This window comes from Rhinichthys klamathensis, unplaced genomic scaffold (assembly GCF_029890125.1).
Source record: "Rhinichthys klamathensis goyatoka isolate OS25496 unplaced genomic scaffold, OSU_Roscu_1.1 h1tg000141l_1, whole genome shotgun sequence".
NCBI classification, from domain to species: Eukaryota; Metazoa; Chordata; class Actinopteri; order Cypriniformes; family Leuciscidae; genus Rhinichthys; species Rhinichthys klamathensis.
This window is the reverse complement of record NW_026606676.1, coordinates 1217155-1238360: the sequence shown is the minus strand read 5'-3', so window position 1 is coordinate 1238360 and position 21206 is coordinate 1217155. Positions and strand designations below refer to the sequence as shown.

At 43.2% G+C, this 21206-nt stretch overlaps 1 protein-coding gene across 1 annotated transcript in view; it reads left to right on the top strand.

Annotated features, from left to right (window-relative positions):
• The first annotated feature begins 5170 nt into the window (after positions 1-5170).
• Positions 5171-21206, top strand: part of LOC130090030 (NACHT, LRR and PYD domains-containing protein 13-like) — a 32830-nt gene continuing 16794 nt past the window's right edge. The window contains exons 1-5 of the mRNA XM_056257697.1: positions 5171-5337; positions 6029-6204; positions 11340-11574; positions 11680-11847; positions 20723-20896. Of these exons, the coding sequence (XP_056113672.1) occupies positions 5171-5337; positions 6029-6204; positions 11340-11574; positions 11680-11847; positions 20723-20896 (920 nt within the window). The remainder of the gene's footprint in view (positions 5338-6028; positions 6205-11339; positions 11575-11679; positions 11848-20722; positions 20897-21206) is intronic.

Genomic DNA, 21206 nt, shown 5'->3' with positions numbered 1-21206 from the left:
GGTGTCCCAATACTCCAAAGAGCAAGGGGGAGTGCTATTCTCCCCTTAAAATCAACCCTCAAAACATAGTGCGGTCCGATGCAGGCTTAAAACGAAGTGGAAGATGAAATTACCCAGGATACCTTGCGAACTCAGCGAGCCGGTCAAATTTTTCAACTAAGATGGCGGACACCGCTGGAAAGGAACAATTTTATTTTAAGTATATTTTCGCAAATACGCATGTTAAAATGTCGAAATATGTTGGAATATGTTAGTTTGATGCACATCCAATGGACTGTTGAGTTTTCAACACTAATGTTAGAAAATATTTCACGAAGCTATCTGACGATGTTCATATGATATCTGCCGAGTGCTTCAAAAGCAAATCAAATATACATCTGATCTGGGTAAGTTAGTTAATCTAATTTTATTTTCGATTTTGGCTTCCAAGGATTATAAAAAGAAGATATGTGAGGTAAAATTATTCAAAACTAGCCGCGTTCGTCTAGCGCATCCTCTTCCCTTCTCAGCGCGCTGTCATTTCTCTCTAAACCCAAACCTAACGTCAGAATCAGCACTGAGCACAATCGGTGATTGTTGTAAAGTGCAGTGTCTGCGGTTTCTAAATTGCGGGACGTTGGTGGTAAAAACAGCTACTAAAAGCACAATGATCCGCGCAAGAGACGTTGCCCCGGTTCCCATGGCGGCGCGCGCGCGTTCGGAAACGGATTGCAACTAACGTTAGACAAGCAAACTTTGGGTTTTGTGTGCGCTTCTAAACGATCAGATACAAACAAATAGATGGCAAAATTACCGGAAATGCGTCTTCTATATTCCACATGTCTTCTCTGTTGATTCATCAGATGTAGATAAACGAAAACAGCCCACACAACAGGCAACACAACAACTGGAACCGGCAATTTTATGAATGAAAATAGTAGTAGAAGTAGTAGACACTTTGACGCTGCGCGTGACGTATTGAGGATTGCCGCGCTAATTTGCATATAGTGGTGTCCCATTTCATAGGGAAAGATCTTCAACTCCACTTCCCTCGTTGAGGGGACTTTACTTTCGAGGGCACTCAAAACCAAGTGGAAGTTTTAAGGGGGGAGAAATGGGACAGGGCCTAAGAGAATTGTGACCTGAAATGTCGTTTACCTGAATGGTGACCATTTTCTTCTAGAAATCTGTGTTTGCATTCTGCAGAAGGGATAGAAAAAAAAAGAAAAAGGCCAAGCCCAAAATGGCAACGTTTATTTAAATATTATATTTTGGATGAACTATTCCTGTACTCAGTGTTTTTCTTTTTCCAACATGCAACACCCGAAGAAGAATAAACAAAGAAAATGATTGTTAGAAGTATTATTTGTGTTTTGGTAATTAAACCAAATGTTTAAACTAAATTACATTATGTGGAAATAAAACATGGATAACCATAATGAAGACATAATTGTTTTGCTACAATTAAGCATAATTCAGAGTTTTGTACTAAGGCATTTGAAAATTTACCAAAGCTATCTACAAAATGTTTAAGCAATGCTTTTGGAATACAAATATCGGTGCATTCCTAAATCATTAAACAAATAAACATAGCTATAATACATTACCTGCTTTGGGAGGATTGTGGAAACGAATTGCAAATAGAACTTGTAACACACTGCGGGTGTCCTGCTGAGAACACACTAACTGTTGTTACGAACCCCTGTTGTTAAAAATGCTCGTTGCGTAAGGGTTCAGCAACACAAAAGGAGATGCAAGGCAAAGAGCAGTTTAAAGCATTTATTATTAGACTAATGAATGACTGCACAAACTCACGTCTCTCAAGTTCTCTCTCTCCACAGGTAACACACATTTACTCTACACCAGTGGTTCTCAACCCTGTCCTGGTGTACCCCCAACACTACACGTTTTCCTTGTCTCCCTAATCAAACACACCTGATTCAACTCATCAGCTGCTCCTGCACACTCCACTTATATGCTCAGCACGAGCCATCAGAGCATTGAACCACAGGTGCGCAGGGGAGGAGCCTACACTCAGAAAGAAACACCAATTAGAAGACAAAACAAACATACACACAAAAATACACAGGCAACACCCATAAGGCTGAGGCCGTAACACTTCTCCCCCTAAAGGAAGAATCCGATTTTTTTTCTCTTTTCTTTCCTTCCTTAGAAGGGAAAAGAAAACTGATTCTGCATAAAATTACACAGAAAACTTAACCTAATCCGCGAGACAACGCATCAGCCACTACGTTGTCAGATCCTTTTTTATGACGGATCTCTAAATTATATGGCTGAACCATTAAGGCCCAACGCATCAATCGTTGGTTATGGTTGTACATTTTGCTCAGAAAAACCAGCGGATTGTGATCCGTATAAACAACGATAGGAGAAGAACTAGACCACACATAAACGTTAAAATGTTCTAAGGCTAACAACATAGCTAAAGTTTCTTTTTCAATCGTTGAATAATTCAACTGATGACGGTTAAACTTAGCTGAAAAGTACGATACTGGGTGGCCTATTTCATCAGCACCCTCCTGCAGCAAGACAGCTCCTACTCCATCCACACTAGCGTCGACCTCAAGCTGGAATGGACGAGTCACATCTGGAGCAGACAGCACAGGTGCACTGCAAAGCAGAGATTTTGCAGAACGAAATGCCTGCTGGCACTCATTAGTCCAATCAAAACAAACTTTAGGACTACACAACTTTGTTAAAGAGGTAACCATACTCGAGAAATTTTTACAAAAGCACCGGTAGTACCCAACCATCCCCAGGAATCTACGTAGTTCTCTCCTCGTAGTAGGTACTGGGTAACTGAGGACAGCAGCCACCTTTCCGTCCAATGGCCGTACCTGACCGTTTCCCACCTGCTTCCCTAAATAGGTGACAGAAGCCTTAACAAATTCACACTTTTTTAGGTTTAACGTTAAGGAAGCAGCTTCTAATCGGCGAAACACGTCATGTAAGGTCAACATGCGTTCAGCCCATGTAGACGAATAAATAACTACATCATCTAAGTAGATATTACAGTTAGGAACCTCGCCTAAGACTATGGACATTAAACGTTGAAACGTTGCTGGTGCGTTTTGCAGACCGAATGCCATACGTTTGTATTGCAGAAAAGCATCAAGGGTTACGAATGCGGAGATCTTAGAAGCGCACTCGGTTAAAGGCACCTGCCAATAACCTTTCAGAAGATCTAACTTAGTGATGTATTTCGCACCCCCAAGACTGTCAATGCAATCGTCCATCCGCGGTAACGGAAAAGCATCAGCCACAGTGACGGAATTTACCTTTCTAAAGTCAGTACAAAAACGTAAAGACCCATCAGCCTTTGGTACCAGATGGCACGGAGAGCTCCATGGACTATTACTCGGAACAGCGAAACCATTCTGCGATAAATACTTAACCTCACTTTTCATTGCTTCTCTCAGACTTATTGGGCCACGATAAGCATGTTGCTTGATTGGTAATGCACTACCGTCCTCCATGTCATGCTGGATGACATTAGTACCGGGAGGAACGTCATTGAACAAACTCGGAAAACTGTCTATCAGCTTCATTACGTCCTCTCGCTGTTCAGGCGATAGATAGGATAGTTGATCGGGAAGCGAAGATAAAACCTTAGAGTTTTCAAAACATCCTCCTCTTAAAGCTTCCATAGATACATTCAACCCATCGTCCGCAGTATCGGTAGGCAAAGCATAAGCTAGCAATGAAACACGCTCAGTTTTTAATTTAGTCACCGGTTCACAAACCAAATTCTCAGTGTTCTCTTTTGGTTCGACACGACAAAAATATGGTTTCAACATATTCACGCGACATAAACGAGTTTTTCGCCTCCGTTCTGGAGTGTGTAAGATATAATCAGTTTCATTCAACTTACTTTTTATCACGTAAGGACCGGAGAAACGCGCAGAGAGAGAAGATCCAAGAATAGGAAACAACACTAGAACTTTCTCGCCTGGCAGAAAATTACACACAACTGCTTTCCTATCGAAATGTTTTTTTAATTTTCTTTAGAAAGTGCTTCCTTCGCCACAGTACAAGCATTGTGCTTTCACGTGTACGTGATACAAAATCAAGGACGTTGGTCTTCGCAGACGAACCGTTACAGAGAAATTCCTCCTTTAACATTTTCAAAGGACCACGGACATTATGCCCGCACACAAGCTCTGACGGGCTAAACCCAAGCGAGTCCTGTCGCGCCTCACGCACCGCAAATAAAACTAATGGAACTCCATCGTCCCACTCATTCCCAGTCTCTACACAATACTTCCTCAGCACAGATTCTAATGTTTGGTGCCACCTCTCCAAAGCTCCTTGCGACTCAGGGTGATAGGCACTTGATACCACGTGAGACACCCCAAGAGCCTTTAACGAAGTACGGAAGACACGAGACACAAAATTTGAACCCTGATCGGTTTGGACAGTTTTCGGCAACCCAAAAGTTGTAAAAAAAAAAATTGTTAAAGCTTTAGTTACCGTCTTAGCCGTTATGTTCCGTAACGGGATGGCTTCTGGAAAATGTGTAGCCACGCACATGATTGTCAACAAATATTGACAACCAGACTTAGCCCGAGGAACTGGACCCACACAGTCAACTAGAACGCGCTCGAATGGTTCGCCAACTGCAGGAATAGGACAGAGAGGAGCAGGCGGTACAACCTGATTAGGTTTTCCACTGACCTGACAAATATGACATGTCTTACAGTATGTCACAACATCAGATTTTAACCCTGGCCAGAAAAAATGCTGGAGCACCCGGTTATAGGTCTTAGTTATCCCTAGGTGTCCAGACCAAGGATGGTCATGAGCCAGACTTAAAACATGTGTTCGAAATTTCTAAGGCACCACAATTTGATGCACCGCATTCCAATCTTCCCGCTGCTCAGGGTTTAACGATCTACTCCATTTACGCATGAGCAAATTATCGTTCCCGTAAAACTGGTGGTTACGCAGCGGCATTTTGTCATTTTCAACACTCGCACGACATTTTTCTAATGATAAATACTTTCGCTGAGCTTCGATCAGAATTCCGCGCAAGACGGACAAATCAGCGATAAGATCAAAGCCAACAGATTACCTTAAAGTCGTTTTAGACGAGTCTGGAGAATCGGGAAGAACATCAGTTTTCAATCTTTGAAAAGACAGAATCGCAAAGAGTATTACTTTCCTGACTGTCATGTTTCGCCTGTGCTCCCGTCACAACAGCACTAAACACATTCGGCAAATTTTTACCAAGTGCATCAGCCTGCGAATCATTACACGGGACATCAATGACCTGCACTACCGGCATTACCTTACCTCCAGCTATGTCATTTCCCATGATAAAATCCACACCTTTCACCGGTAAAGAGGGACGAACTGCAACCTCAAAGCACCCATATGCCAAATCAGAAGAAACGTATACACGATGAAGAGGAACGGGCACAAAACCCATTTCAATACCCTGCACAATCGCGCTGGTATTACACGCCGAGTCAGCACAAAACCCCAAAATATCTGATAATATAAAGGACTGAGACCCTCCGGTGTCACAGAGAATTCTTACAGGTTTTCGGCTTTCGACCTTCTCATTTAACGACACAAATCCATCGAACACGAAAGGCTGAAAACAGTTATCTGTGACGATCTGCGGCTGGAGTGCCCGCTTGAGCCTCTGGAGGGCACTCCTTCCTAGTTTATTGTTTCCTATGTTTGACCCTGGACTGATTATGGTTTATTTGTTGCACCTGTTTTAGATTGAGCGTCCCTGATTTAAGCCTGAGTTTTCCCTTTGTTCAGGGCTCAGTATTGTATGTATGTGTCTGACTGCATTACCTAGCCTTGTTCCAGTTTCCTAGTATTCCAGTGTTTCGATTTATCTGCCTGTTCCTGGTTTCCCGTTTGCCTTATCCCTGCATTGATTTGATGTTTGTTTGGACTGCTTACCTGGTCTTGAATCCCTGCCTGTTTCCCTGTACCTGTCTCTGGATTCTCCTCATAATAAAGCCTGCGTTTGGATCACCTCTGTCCTTGTGCAGTTTCATGACATCATCAGGTGTCGCTCCGCCGAGTTTGCGCTGCATGAAAGCCCAGTTGAACCAGCGCTTCGTAAAGGGTCCTACGAATCCATGCAACATGTGAATCCCGTCGTTCTAACACTTCACGTGAGCTCCGTTGTATTCCTGCCTCAAGAGTTTTCTACTGAGTCTGAGCGCGTGCCTACTGAGTCAAGTGAGTCTACTGAGTCAAGTGAGTCTACCGAGTCAGTCAAGTGAGTCTACCGAGTCAAGTGAGTCTACCGAGTCAAGTGAGTCTACCGAGTCTACTGACTCAAGCCCAGTGAAGCGCCGTCGCAGAAGGAAGAGAAGGAGGACTCGCTCGGCTCATCAGGCTCCAGTGAGCGTACCCAGACTTCTCGCCCTGCCGGCCCCGCCTCTGCGCCTCGCCCTGCCTGCGCCCTTTAAGCTCCGGGAGGCCTTTCCTGAACCCGTGGATTTCCCCAAGTATTTTTGGGGGGGGGGGGGGGGGGGCCAAGGGTCCGGTGAAGAGACCATGAAGACTGCGCCGCCATGGTCGTCTGCAGGGCTTCACCACCCTGGCCTTCGCATCATCCTGCTCCGCCCTGGCCTTCGCCTCAGTCTGCTCCGCCCTCGTCTCCGTCCGAGTCTGCTCTGTCCTGGTACCCTTCTAAGTGTACTCTGCCCTGGTCCTGTGTTATGTGTGCTCTGTTCTGTTCTCCTGTCACTTATGCTCCAGCCTGTCTTCCGGCCAAGCATCCCTGGCTACTTGCAGAGCGTGTCTTCCCGTGGTCTCGTGCCTGGCTCTGGTCTCCAGGCCCCCTGCTTCTCCACAGGCCTGGTCCTCCATACCATTCCCCGTCAACCTTCCTCCGGAGCTCTTAGGAGCGTCTGGAAGCCGCTCCTTAGAGGGGGGGTTATGTGACGATCTGCGGCTGGAGTGCCCGCTTGAGCCTCTGGAGGGCACTCCTTCCTAGTTAATTGTTTCCTATGTTTTACCCTGGACTGATTATGATTTATCTGTTGCACCTGTTTTAGATTGAGCGTCCCTGATTTAAGCCTGAGTTTTCCCTTTGTTCAGGGCTCAGTATTGTATGTATGTGTCTGACTGCATTACCTAGCCTTGTTCCAGTTTCCTAGTATTCCAGTGTTTCGATTTATCTGCCTGTTCCTGGTTTCCCGTTTGCCTTATCCCTGCATTGATTTGATGTTTGTTTGGACTGCTTACCTGGTCTTGAATCCCTGCCTGTTTCCCTGTACCTGTCTCTGGATTCTCCTCATAATAAAGCCTGCGTTTGGATCACCTCTGTCCTTGTGCAGTTTCATGACATCATCAGGTGTCACAAGAGAAATTAAGGATGGCGGGGACACAGTTTTCACTAACACCGAACCTCAAGGCTGAAAAGATGAGGAATCTTGTCGCTCTTGTTTACGTTTTAAGGTACGACACTCAGCCATAATATGTCCCATCTTATGACAGTAACCGCACTCTCGATTAGACTTCGGTCTGGTAGGAACCCATTTATTTCGCGAATCAGAAAGATTTTCATTTTCTTTTAATGAGGAACCCCCAGAGTCAGACGGACGCTTTAGAAACACAGTTTTATGCATTAATGCATACTTGTCAGCTAACACAGCAGCCTTTTGTACAGTGCTGACTTTCTGTTCGTTTAAATAGAACGCAGTACGTTCTGGAAAACAGTTCTTAAACTCTTCAATCAGCAAAAGTTCTCGCAAAGAAATTCTAAATTAACTGTGTAACTGCATTAAGACTAAATTAATAATGCAGAAGTCGCTAGGAAAATCTGTACTCTTATAACGCAATACTTTTTTGAGCACAAATTTTCAAACTGTATAGCAAACTCACCCCTTCCTTTCACCACTCAATATGACGCTATTTACGCTGAAAATCTTCTTTGTTTTTGGGAGCAAAACAAAATCTGCACTTTACCGCCACCAACTGTGAGCATGAACCAGATACAACACCCATTAAATTAACCAATCAAAGGCCTCTGGAGGTTTATCAAACCCATTTGGTGCTGACCCACCCATTTGGAGCTGGCTTCAAGTAGTCGACCAAATGTTAGTCGATGAGAAGAGGCTTGGTCAAACAAATTTTAATTGGTCTGTTAGTTGCAGAAAACCTTCACAGGAAGGAACTTATTTAATATTTTAAAAGCTCATTATTAGGGGTGAACGTTTTTGGAAAATAATCTAATTGTGTTTTTTTTTTACCAATATTGGTATTTAATATGTGATTATTATTTTTTTCACTTTATCTCTCGGGCGTAATTTCCTATGGGGACAGTGGGGACATGTCCCCCCCACTTTTCAAAATCCTGTTTGTGTCCCCCCCACTTTCAAATTCGTTTTGTTATGATTTTTAACTAAAATTAATTAAGTCATCTGTTGTTTCTGTCGTTTCATCGCCGACTGTGCCGCAACCGCGATACCTGCTCATTAGAACATTCAGTGAGCTATTTTCGCTATTTTTAGAGTGTGCACGTGACGTTCCTGGGCGCATCGACACAGGCTTGGCCCTGCTCCTCCGCGGTTGCGGCACAGTCAGCGATGAAACGCCAGAAACAACAACAGGTGACTTTAAGCTAGCGTCATATGATCCTGCTCTTATTCATGCAAATGCTTTTCAACCATTTATGCGCGACAAGACAAAAGAGAACGCGCTGCCATTGAATGTCCTCCTGATACACACACACACGACTGATACACACACCTGATTTCGTGTATGTGTGAACTCGTGAATTACTTAAAAAAAAAAGGTATAATTCAATATTTTAACTTATTGCAAAAGTGGAATAATGGATCAAAGCTTACTAATTAAGCAATTAAATAATTGACAATTAATGGTTAGATTAATTAATTATCAAAATAATCTTTTGTTGCAGCCCTACACAGCAGTACCTGAAAAAACAGCCAGGTTTGCAAGAGTAGATACAAGCAAGAGATTGTCATTGGTAACAGCACACCAGCTCCAGACAAACAATGACACTCAAAACTATCTCGTTACTATAGCCAACATTACAACTAGAGATGGGCACGAGTACTCGGACGTGACAGCGACGATCTATCAAGAAAACAATGATCGCCCTGATTTTGGAAATAGATTTGTCTATTTTGAATCTGATTGATTATTGCTGCATTTTGGTACATTCCAGACCAGCAAAATAAAGTGAAACTGAATTTGAAAGGCAGTGATGCCTGGAATTACTTTGATCATGAAATAGAGTTAACAAGATGTGCAGCGCCAATCTGTCATATTCTTAACATTAAAATAAGAACACGAGTACACGTGCACATTCGTGTCCTTTTTTGCAGATGTAAGTTGTAATAGGTATATATCTGATTAATCTATTATAGGATGCATTTGGTTGAGTTTGTTAACCCTCTAGCAAATCATTGCAGGGTGGTGTTTATTAACAGTTTCAGCCCAAATCCAATGCCCGATATTATTGACAGGACTGTCTCAAATAACCCAGTCAATAATATTGGGCATTGCATTTGCTATGTTTCTTTTTCAAAAACATTGATGCATTATAATTAGGGTTGGGTATCGGTTGGGTTTTATCCGATACCAGTACCTACTCGGTATTTTTTAAACGGTTCCGGTGCCTAAACGGTTCTTGAAACGGTACTTAAGAAAACGAAACCGCACACACTTTATCAAAAAATAATACCCTTTTATTTACAGGGCCAAACTGGACAGAATATTAACTTAAATCTTTAAACAATATAAATACAAATAATAATAAAACCAATACAAAATAAAAATTCACATTTACATAATATCAAATAAAACAATATTGTATCAAACAATGTAATAATACTGGAGATTAATAGAGATTACTAGCAGGCAGAGCTGCCAACTCTCACGCATTGACCGTGAGACTCACGCAATTGACCCTTTTCACACGCTCTCACGCATGCCACACATCCATTTTCTCACGCAGAGAAAAATCGCGGACAAAGAGGACACTGACACCGACAGAGAAGGTTACTTTTGATATGGAACAAATCCACAGCTGTCAGATTCTGTCAATATTTTTACGAGATTCACACAATAAATAACGTTTTGGCTCTTTGAAATGTGACAGGTCGTTGTAGCGCGTCAGTTCAAACGGCACGTCATACAGCAGCCTACAAATACAAATCCACTGCTTCTTAGTTACGCAGCGTTGAGTGAAGTGAACCTATGAAAGAGAACATCTCTGGTTACTGGTGTAACATATGTTCTCTCAATAGAGAACGAGACGCTGCCAAGCTCCTCGCGCTGCCGCCCAGCTTCCTTTTTCGGCAGAGAAATCTGAGGAGCAGATGGCGCGCGCGCGCCAACATAATATGACGACGTAAGTGCGTCAAGGCGTCGCCCGCGCCATCAGCCAATGAATTGGCTTGATTCTATATGGATTCAGACTATCGGCACACCCAGAGGGCGTTCTGACGCGTAATTTTACACGTGAAATGCAGCCAAACCTTGCGAGCAAGAGCGTGCATGCGAGACAGAAGAGACTGTGCGTGTGTGTGTGCGTGTGTGCCTAATTAAGTCAGGCACCGAAATCAGGCACCGAAATTGTCGTTCTTATTCGGTCTGGTTACTACCGTTTACGTCGGAACTGGCTCCTATTGGCACTGAGTTTCGGTACCCAACCCTAATTATAATCTAGCAGTGTTATTTTTTCTAGTCATATCTTAATGTTTGCATAGACATGTTTTCATGTCATATTTTTATTTGTCAACATTAATTTTCATAACAGTTTTAAAATATGTTCATTATGTTCATGACAGACACGCCCCATCCCACAAGTACGTTGAGGCCTAACAATGATAAAAATGAGAAATTGACAAAAATGCTCATGCCTAATTACAACAACAGTATATCTTCAATCTGCCAAACCAATGTCACTCACATATGGAGGAGATGCGTCTGTTTTCAAGCCTTCACACTTTGGTCTCTCCAGGGTTGGCAAGGTTTTATAATAATAATGCGGGGTTCTAAAGCTCTTATCTGATCGTAACCCTTCTTTTTCTAGTGATGTTCATTTGACCTATTGTCTTTTGTAATGTCTTTCAGTCATCTCTCTTTCTGCAGTCTTTCTTCAATTCTCCCTCTTGCTCACTCTCTCTCCTCCCCCATAATGATTGGATATGCCCCTTACTGCTGATTGGCTATAAGTGTGTTGTGGTGCTTGATCCAATCCACTTTTAATAGTGTTAATCAAAAATCACTTACTGCACCTTTAATGTACCTGAATGACATTCCTCACATTCAGAAAATAATCTTGGGATTCAGGCTGGAATGATAAAAATATTTTGTTCTAGTTTCCTAAAAAACAACTTCCTTTACATGCCTTTGTTATTTCAATACTGTTTTCATTTTAGGTTTTTTCTCTCTTTTTAGTCTTTCTAGCTGTAATCTCACTAGTCAGTGTTGTGAGAGTTTGTCATCAGCTTTACAATCCTCAAACTTGATAACACTGGACCTGAGTAACAATGACTTGCAGGATTCCGCGGTGAAACTTCTTTCTGATGGACTGAAGAGTCCTAACTGTCAACTGCAGATACTGAGGTATTAAGAACATATATGAAATCATTTTTCAGTCAAATGGTCATAATGTTGATGTGTGTTTGAAGATGATCTGACCTTTGAGGTGTGTCTTTCGCTCTCTTTTAGTCTTTCTGGCTGTAATCTCACTGGTCAGTGTTGTGAGAGTTTGTCATCAGCTTTACAATCCTCAAACTTGATAGCACTGGACCTGAGTAACAATGACTTGCAGGATTCCGCAGTGAAGCTTCTTTCTGATAGACTGAAGACTTCAAACTGTCTATTGAAGATACTGAGGTATTTAAGAACATACACTATATTGCCAAAATTATTGGGACACCCCTCCAAATCATTGAATTCAGGTGTTCCAATCACTTCCATGGCCACAGTTAGAACACTTCCATGGCCACAAGCACCTAGGCATGCAGGTGCCTCTACAAACATTTGTGAAGGAATGGGTCACTCTCAGGAGCTCAGTGAATTCAAGCGTGGAACGGTGATAGGTTTCCACCTGTGCAATAAGTCCATTCATGAAATTTCTTCACTACTAAATATTCCATAGTCAACTGTCAGTGGTATTATAAATGGTAAATGGTAAATGGACTGCATTTATATAGCGCTTTCACAGACCCAATGGCCACCAAAGCGCTTTACAATTTGCCTCACATTCACCCATTCACTCACTCATCCATACACCGACAAAGTGGAAGCTATTGTAAGAAGGTATATTTGGTGCAAAACAACTGAACACCTATGACAGTGAAATTTGTAGTTGTAGAGAATAGCCACACATGTGTATCAGTAAATTTGAAGTCACAGAGAGAAATCTTTTAAGAGTTGCAAACTTGTAGACTTTTTTTCTCTTCCACAAACACAACACAACAGTTACACCTTCTCTAATTCTTCATTGCAGTTGGATTGCAAATTAAGAAACTCATATGCTCACATTTTTGTGACAGCCCTGAGCGAGCTGTCATCATAGTCCGCCATTGTTGAAACGCTGGAGCAGAATGGCGTCTAAGCGATTGTGGTGTTCTGTTCTTGGGTGTAATAACGAACACAGCAGTCATTTTGATGTTCCTAAATCCGAACCGCTAAAGACACAGTGCCTGAGTTTTGTTTTCGAAGGGAATATTCCCCACGATCAACGTCAATGCTTTCATGTTTGCGCAAATCATTTCTCACCAGACTGCTTTATAAACGAGGGTCAGTATAAACCTGGCTTTGCTAAGAAGCTGCTTCTGAAAAAATAATCTGTAACAACTATTCGTGTTCCTGCTGCACCTCCAGAAGAAGTGAGTGTAAAGTTTTATTAACCTTTATATTAATCTTTGCAAATCGCTTGCACGCTTCACAATGAATGCGGCTAAGGATTTCACTCAGGGTATATTACGGCATGTTTTATATGTACGACGTTCTCAATATAATTCATAATTCCACGTTTATAATGAACAACGCGTTATGGTTATTGTGTTATTACAAACTGCGTACGTATACATCAGTAAACACATAGGGTTCATGTGGACACAAGCAATCTGTGTCTCTGTCTGTTATATTTACTGTTGTCTGTATTTCTATATATATTTGGGAAAGATGGCGAAAAAAATCTACAAACTGTGTGCTTCTCCTTGCCCGCGTTATTTAACGGGTGGGGATACACACAAGCTTTGTGTGATTTGTTTGGGAGTGGAGCATGTGGTTTCAGCCTTCAAGGGGGCTTTCGGAGGGGTTTATATGGGTCCGAGGGCCTTTTCTCCTTCCTTACCCGGAAGATCCAGTGCTCTCCCCCTGGTGTCGGAAGCCCGCTCTGCGGCTTCTTCCGCCCGGGGAGAGAGCCCACTAATGCTTCAGTGCTCTTCCTCTGAGGAGGTTGATGTACTAAGCATTGGAAGTGAAAGTACACACATGGGAGAAGGAGATTCGCCACCTCCTTCCCCCGCAAATGAGGAGGAGCTGGTGGAGGTGATCACTCACGCTGTGGAAAAATTACATATTGAATGGCCAGCCGAGAAAAGGGGCGCTCGTCTCAAAAGCAAATTAGACTAGCGCTTCCTTACATCTAGCACTTCACCTCCACCACGAGGCCTTCCCTTTTTCCCCAATCTTCACAGTGAGGTGTCTAGATCGTGGAATAAGCAATACTCGTCACGTCTTAGTTATCGCGAGTTATCTGTCGCCCGGTCCAGCATCATCTCTGAAGGCCTCGGCTTTGCCCACCAAGCCATTAAAAACAACATCCAATTTGGTGGGCAAAGCATATACGGCAGCAGGTCAAGCTGGAGCCTGCCTTCACACGATGGCAGTGCTTCAGGCTTATAAGGCTGAACTGCTGGGGGATATCGATAAGAGCGAGGGAGTGGGGCCCGATGAGGTTTGCGATGAGGTTCGCAAGAGCAATTGGGCGGTCTATGGCAGCCCTTGTAGCTACTGAGAGACACCTCTGGCTGAATCTTGCGGAGATCATGGAGAAGGACAGAGCTTTCCTCCTTGATGCTCCGGTTGAGCCTTCTGGTCTCTTCGGTGACGCAGTGAATTCTGTCGTTGATAGATTCCAGGAGGCCAAAAAACAGTCAGAGGCTTTTAAAAAGTTTCTCCCTCGCCGTATCATTCCCCCTGGGGCTGCTGGGCGTGAGCAGCCTTAGCCGTCTAGCTCCCCATATCGTGCGCAACAGAAAGAGAGTGTTTCGTCTCGTGCACCTCCACACAAACACTGGAAGCAGACGCAACACTCCCAGCCGAAGTCTTCTAAGTCGAAGCCAGATCTGAGGACCGTTCTTCAGGCTAAGAAGGCTTCGGCTCAAAAAAAGAGGTCCTGACGCCACTGGCATCAGACCTGTGAGGGCAGCCCCAACCGGAGTGGAGCGGTGTACACCTCATAATACGGTGCCCGTTCCATCTCGGTGTCCTCACGGGACCGTTCTGCCAACCCTGCCACCATTGGTACTTCGGGGTGCAGTGGTCTCCAGCAAGCCTTTGGTGCAGTGTCAACATGACATTGCGTTAGACTCGCACCCTCTGAGGGGAGTTCAAAAGCAGTCAGTTCAGATAGTTCCTGCCGGTATGTTTCAGGCTCCCGAACTGACTGCCTCTATAACACCAGAGGCCAGCCTCGAGAGGCTGGTTCTCTTAGTTGATTTTCTGGCAGCGTGGAAGCTACTGCCAAATATATCCCGTTGGGTCTTGCAGATTGTAGAGAGAGGATACAGAATCCAGTTCGGTTCTCGTCCTCCATGCTACAACGGGGTGTTGCTCACGTTAGTGCATCCTGAGCAGGCTCTGGTAATGGAGCAAGAGGTAAAGGCCCTGTTAGCGAATGAAGCTATAGAAAAGGTGTACTCACCCGACAGAGACTCGGGTTTTTACAGCCGTTATTTCATTGTTCCAAAAAAGGATGGAGGGTTGTGTCCCATTTTAGATCTTCGTCTGTTGAATTGTTTAGTACAGAAACTTAAGTTCAAGATGCTAACACTCAAACAGATCGTGACTCAAATCAGATCCGAGGACTGGTTTGTCACGATAGATCTGAAATACGCTTACTTCCATGTCTCCATCCTCCCTCAGCACAGGAGGTTCCTGAGGGTTTCTTTCATTCAGCCTAGTTTTATCACTCCGCACATTCACAAAGTGCGTAGATGCAGCTCTGGCCCCGCTCAGGCTGCAGGGCATACGCATTCTGAATTACATAGACGACTGGCTGATTCTAGCGGAATCAGAGCAGTTAGCGGTTCGGCACCGATGTGTCGTCCTCGCTCATATGCAAATGTTGGGGTTGAGGCTCAATGCCAAGAAGAGTGTGCTTTCTCCATTACAGAGAACCACTTTCCTTGGCGTAGTCTGGGATTCGATGCGAGCCGTTCTATCACCCGCTCGTTTAGCTGCTATCCTCAAAGCCACAAAAGAGCTAAAGCTAGGCCAGTCACGCACTGTGAATCAGTTCGAGAGACTGTTAGGCCTCATGGCAGCAACGTCCAATGTGGTACCCTTTGGCCTGCTGTACATGAGACCTTTGCAGTGGTGGCTCAGGACCAGAGGGTTCCCCCCCGAGGGGAAACCTACTTCGTATGATCAAGATCACGCGGCGGTGCCTCCGCGCCTTGGTTATATGGAGGAAACACTGGTTCTTAACCCAGGGTCTGGTGTTGGGAGCTCTTTGCCATCTAGTTGCTATCTCGACAGATGCTTCCCTCACCGGCTGGGGAGCGGTAATGGAAGGCCGCTCGGCTCAGGGTCTGTGGAGGAGTCATCATCTCTCTTGGCACCAGATCCTCCTATGGTCCCTGTGGAAGGTACTCTCCCTGAGGGCAGTGTATATTCCGGGGGACCAGAATATTGGAGCAGACGTCCTGTCGAGGCAGGAGCTGAGGCCAGGGGACTGGAGACTCCGCCCCGAGGCGGTGGAGAAAATTTGGGAGTTTTACGGCCAAGCAGAGGTGGATCTGTTTGCGTCTCAGCATACGACGCACTGTCCACTTTGGTTCTCCCTTACTCACCCAGCCCCCTGGGGCTGGATGCTATGGTGCAGACGTTGCAGAGGCTATGTCTGTACGCATTTCCCCCTGTTGCTCTGCTCCCAGGAGTTCTGGAGCGAGTCCGCCAGTACGGAATAAGCCTACTGCTAGTAGCACCACGCTGGCCGATTCGAATCTGGTTTGCGAACCTGATTCATCTCCTAGATGGTCCTCCCTTGGAGATCCCGATCAGGAGAAACCTTCTGTCTCAGGCCGGGTGTACAATATTTCACCCCCGACCAGATATTTGAAATCAGTGGGTTTGGTCTCTCAGCCGAGGTTGTTGAGACCATTCTAAGTTCCAGAGCTCCCGCTACGAGGAAACTTTATGCACTTAAATGGATTTTTTTTTCTTCGTGGTGTCACCAGCATCAGTGGGATCCAATTAACTGTTCAGTAAAAACAGTACTCGAGTTCCTGCAAGAGTGCTTTACGTCAGGTCTATGTCTTTCCGCGCTCAAGGTCTACGTGGCGGCCATTGCGGCTTTTCACGCCCTGGTGGGTGGTACATCGTTGGGTCGAGACCCCCTGATCACACGTTTCCTTCGTGGCACATTGAGGCTGAGGCCTGCAACTCGCACTAGGGTGGCAGCTTGGGACCTTGCAATAGTTCTAGAAGGCCTGTCTAGGGCTCCATTCGAGCCCTTAGAGTCGGTTTCAGAAAAATTTCTTACTCTTAAGACCATCTTTCTGCTAGCTATTTCGTCCCTCAAAAGAGTTGGAGACCTTCAGGCCCTTTCGGTTTCCCCCACTTGCCTTGAGTTTGCACCGGGGATGGTCAAGGCATTTTTATATCCAAAACAGGGATACGTCCCTAAGGTGCCGACCATGATTCCAAGGCCTATTGTCCTCCTCCTTTTAACTCTTCGGACCAGGAAAAGCTGAACTTTTTGTGTCCAGTGCAAGCACTAGACACTTATGTTCATCGGACTTCTCCGTGGAGAAAATCCGACCAGCTATTTGTTTTCTTTGGATCACCCAAGAAAGGTCTTCCTGCTTCTAAGTAGACGGCCAGTAAGTGGATAGTCGAGGCTATTTCACTTGCTTACGAGTACTCTGACCAGCCGTGTCCTTTGGCGGTCAGAGCTCACTCTACGAGGAGTATGGCGGCCTCTAGTCTCAGCCTCAGACGTCACGCCCACGGAACGTTGGCTAAACGTCTGATGCATATGGTACACTTAACTGGAAACACTTCAGGAATGTCGAAGTCGTCATCTGATTGGTTAAATTTTATCGGATTTATCGGACGTACTGTAGGGGCAGAACAATTTTCCGAAAGGATTAATAAATAAATCTAATCTAATCTAATTGATCTGAAAAACAGTAATATTGTGAAATATTTTTATCAACTGTTTTCTATTTCAATATAAAAAGTAAAGTGCCTCTAATTGAAGCCCAATTAAGAACATACATGTTTATGGAACTTTATGACTTTTAAAACATGTTGAATGAGTGTTTGTTGTGCAGCAGAATAGATCATGCATTTCAATATCAATGATCATCATTGTGTACCAGGAACACAGTGCAACACATGGTCAAAAAAAGAACATGACAAAGAGAAACATCAGTGTAGGGTGAAAAATGTTTATTAGGCCACTGATATGGTTGTGGAGTTATTTCCCAGAGATTATTGCCAGAGATGACACAGTTTTAAAGCTTCATAAGGTAAAGGATCAGAAAAGCTTAGCAATAAATCAATTAAATCGTAATAGTTCATGTATTTATTCTATATCTGCTCTTCTGTTGGAAATAAGTGTTGCTGTAATCATTCAGATGTTCTGGAATTTTTGGTTTTACAGTAAAATTTTAACCTTAAACTGTGTGATATTTTTTTGTAAATGTATATTTTGTTTGTAAAAAATGTTAATATTTTTTATTGCAGTGACATTCAACAAATTATAACAAAAGACAGTTTTAAAGCATTGCAATGTACAAAGGAAAAGCACAACAAAATTAACGAGTTGAAGTTTTTATTGATTTGCACGTTTTGTGCATTCGTCATGATTGCAGGCATTCACTTCGTGTAGGCCTATATAAACCACAGCGTTAACGCGTCTCAATGTGTTGCTTCACATATTTGCGTTTGAATAGCGCGTGCTCTCCGTGGGCGTGTCACATTACCAGATATAATCAGCTGAGAGAACGATAATGAGACGGGCTGACACGTCTCTCTTTTTATATAGATGACATAAACGGAGAATAATAATTTTAGTTTTGAATCGGATCATTTAAAAGTACAAACTCAAATGATTTAAAAGATATATTGCTTATGGCTGGGTGAATAGTATTAGCTGAGTTGTGTTGAAGATTAGAGATGTGCTCCAGAAAAAAAGTTCACGGTGACCGAGAGGCAGAACGCACACCCTGTTTATTTCTTTATTTTACAAAAGCACAATATTTTATTTCGATTGTATGTGGGCACATAAAAAAGTAGACATTTAACAGATTATTTTCTCATATTTCTTAACTCTATATGAACAGAAATGATGGTAGTACTTTAAGTCTATTTTTCTGCTATGTGAAAAAAAAACGAGCAAAACGCGCCGGCGCGTTTCTGGTCCCCAGAGGGTTAATATTATTAATATCATCATTATTGTTGATTTTATATGATGCTGAAATAAACTCCTCTCAACAGGCAAATATGAAATGTATGCATGTACGTCCCAAAAGGCAACTTTAGGTTAGTATATGGTCAGAAAAGGAAGTCAGAAAAATCCCATTCTGAAAACAAATATGCAACTGTAAGGGTTTCAAATTGATTGTCATGTCTATTTATTACATTCCCAATGTCAAATACTTGAGTCTTGAAATAGAAATTAGTGCAAGTAAACATCTTACACACACACTATCAATAAAACAGTGTGCATCTGAACAGCACAAATCAAGTACACTGGCTCTTGTAGCATCAACAAATCAAGGTTTTAAAATGTCAAATATTAGAAATATAAGAAAAGTGCAGTAACTGTAAACATCTTATGCCCTTGCACACTGAGTCCGAAATTTTCGTATTCGTGATTCGGTGGTTCTGAATTGTCAAAACACCTCTTAAACTGCTTGCTACGGATGCGAAAAACGCAGAAAATCGAACTCAGTGGCAGTGTGCAAGCGTGATTGACATAACGTGAGGTCGTATTTATTTTTAACGTATTCGAATTTCGGACTCAGTGTGCAAGGGCCTTAACACACACACACACACACTCTATCAATAAAACGGCTTCCGTTGTCTTTCTGCCCCCTGGCTAAAAAATCCTTGTGCTCTTTAACGTGGTGCTTTTTTAAATGTTTGATTGCGTTCGTTGTGTTGACCGACGCGAGGGAGCTTCCGCCTCTCTGAATTACGGCTTTGCAAACATTGCATTTTGCTGTCTTGCTCCGGTGTTTCCAGTGTGACACATTTCCACACAGCGGACATAATGCTGCTCAATGCTTTCCTGCTAGCTGGCTGCAAACTGCGGAATGGATTTCCTGAGCGGAGGCGTGTGTCTAATTGAGCCGCGCCTCCATTCAAGAAATTCATTCCACAGTTTGCAGCCAGCTAGCAGACTAGCCGGCGGGAATCACTTTTGGAGTCATTTCACCAGACAACGTTAAAGCGCAGACATGGCTCATGGATATCGGATATCTCCGCAGGTTGGATCGGGAAAATCCGATACGTGAATTACGCTGGTATCGGTCCCGATACAGGATCGGATCGGCCCCATCCCTAATAAAAACATTACGAACTTTGCGAAACGATACACAATTCTAGTTTAAGTTTGCGCTGAAACTATATTTACCTTCTTGGAAATAATCCATTAAACCTGCTGAGAAATGAGGAGCGAACTAAAATGAGCAGTTCCACGCGCATGCTCGGGAAACTCATGAATATTCATGTAGGCCCACTGCCTCTACAGATGCACAACTCACTTTTGCTCCACATTTGCAAAAGGGAGAGCGCACGAAACTTGTCACCTGAAAGCGAAAAACAGTGTTTGGGATTCAAGCAGCAGATTCAAGCAGCTGTAGTTATGTACTTGTGTTTGTGCTAAAAAAAATGTACAAGATATTTGTGAGAAAATATTCTACAAGTGTGCAATTCAAATTCTGATTTGCGGATGAGCAAAATTTCTCTGTGACTTCACATTTTATGATGCGGGTGTGTAAATGCATTTTGCACCATATTCACTGCAGCAACTGTGGCAAAAATGTGAGCATACGAGTTTCTTAATTTGTGATTTGTAGAATAGGATTTGTCCACCTGCAATGAAGAATTAGAGAAGGTGTAACTGTTGTGTTGTGTTTGTGGAAGAGAAAAAAAGTCTACAAGTTTGCAACTCTTAAAAGATTTCTCTCTGTGACTTCAAATTTACTGATACACATGTGTGGCTATTCTCTACAACTACAAATTTCACTGTCACAGGCGTTCAGTTGTTTTGCACAAAATATACCTTCATACAATTGGGAACAACAGCAACTCAGCCACAAAGTGGTAGGCCACATAAAATCACAGAGTGGGATCATTCAGTGGAGGGGGGATTTGGGTGTGGGGTTGTTTTTCAGGGGTTGGGCTTGGCCCCTAAGTTCCAGTGAAAGGGGATTAAGAATGACTTTTACCAATATAGTGTATATAATGTAATTCACAGTCAGATGATCTGACTGTTGATGTATTTTCTGCTCTCTTTTAGTCTTGCTGGCTGTAATCTTACTGTTCAGTGTTGTGAGAATTTGTCATCAGCTCTTCAATCCTCAAACTTTTCCCTGAGAGAGCTGGACCTGAGTAAGAATGACCTGCAGGATTCAGGGGTGAAGCTGCTCTCTGATAGACTGAAGTATCCAACCTGTCAGCTGCAGAAACTGAGGTAATTTAGGGAGATTTTAACTGGACTTTGTGTGTTGAAAATAAAAGCATACAAATACAGAGCGAATGTTTACTTTCACTATAAAGCTCATTACTTAGATCAAATTCACATTTCATTTTATTTGTCCTGTGTAACACTGAATGTATGACACACAAACAGCAATCTAAAATATTGAAATTAATGTGTTTATGCATTTATTATTTTAAATGGAAATATTTATTTCATAAGACATAACATTTTCATTCAGTTCTGTGTGATTTTCCAGACACTGAACTGATTTGAGGTCACACTCACTGGGGGTGTGGGATAT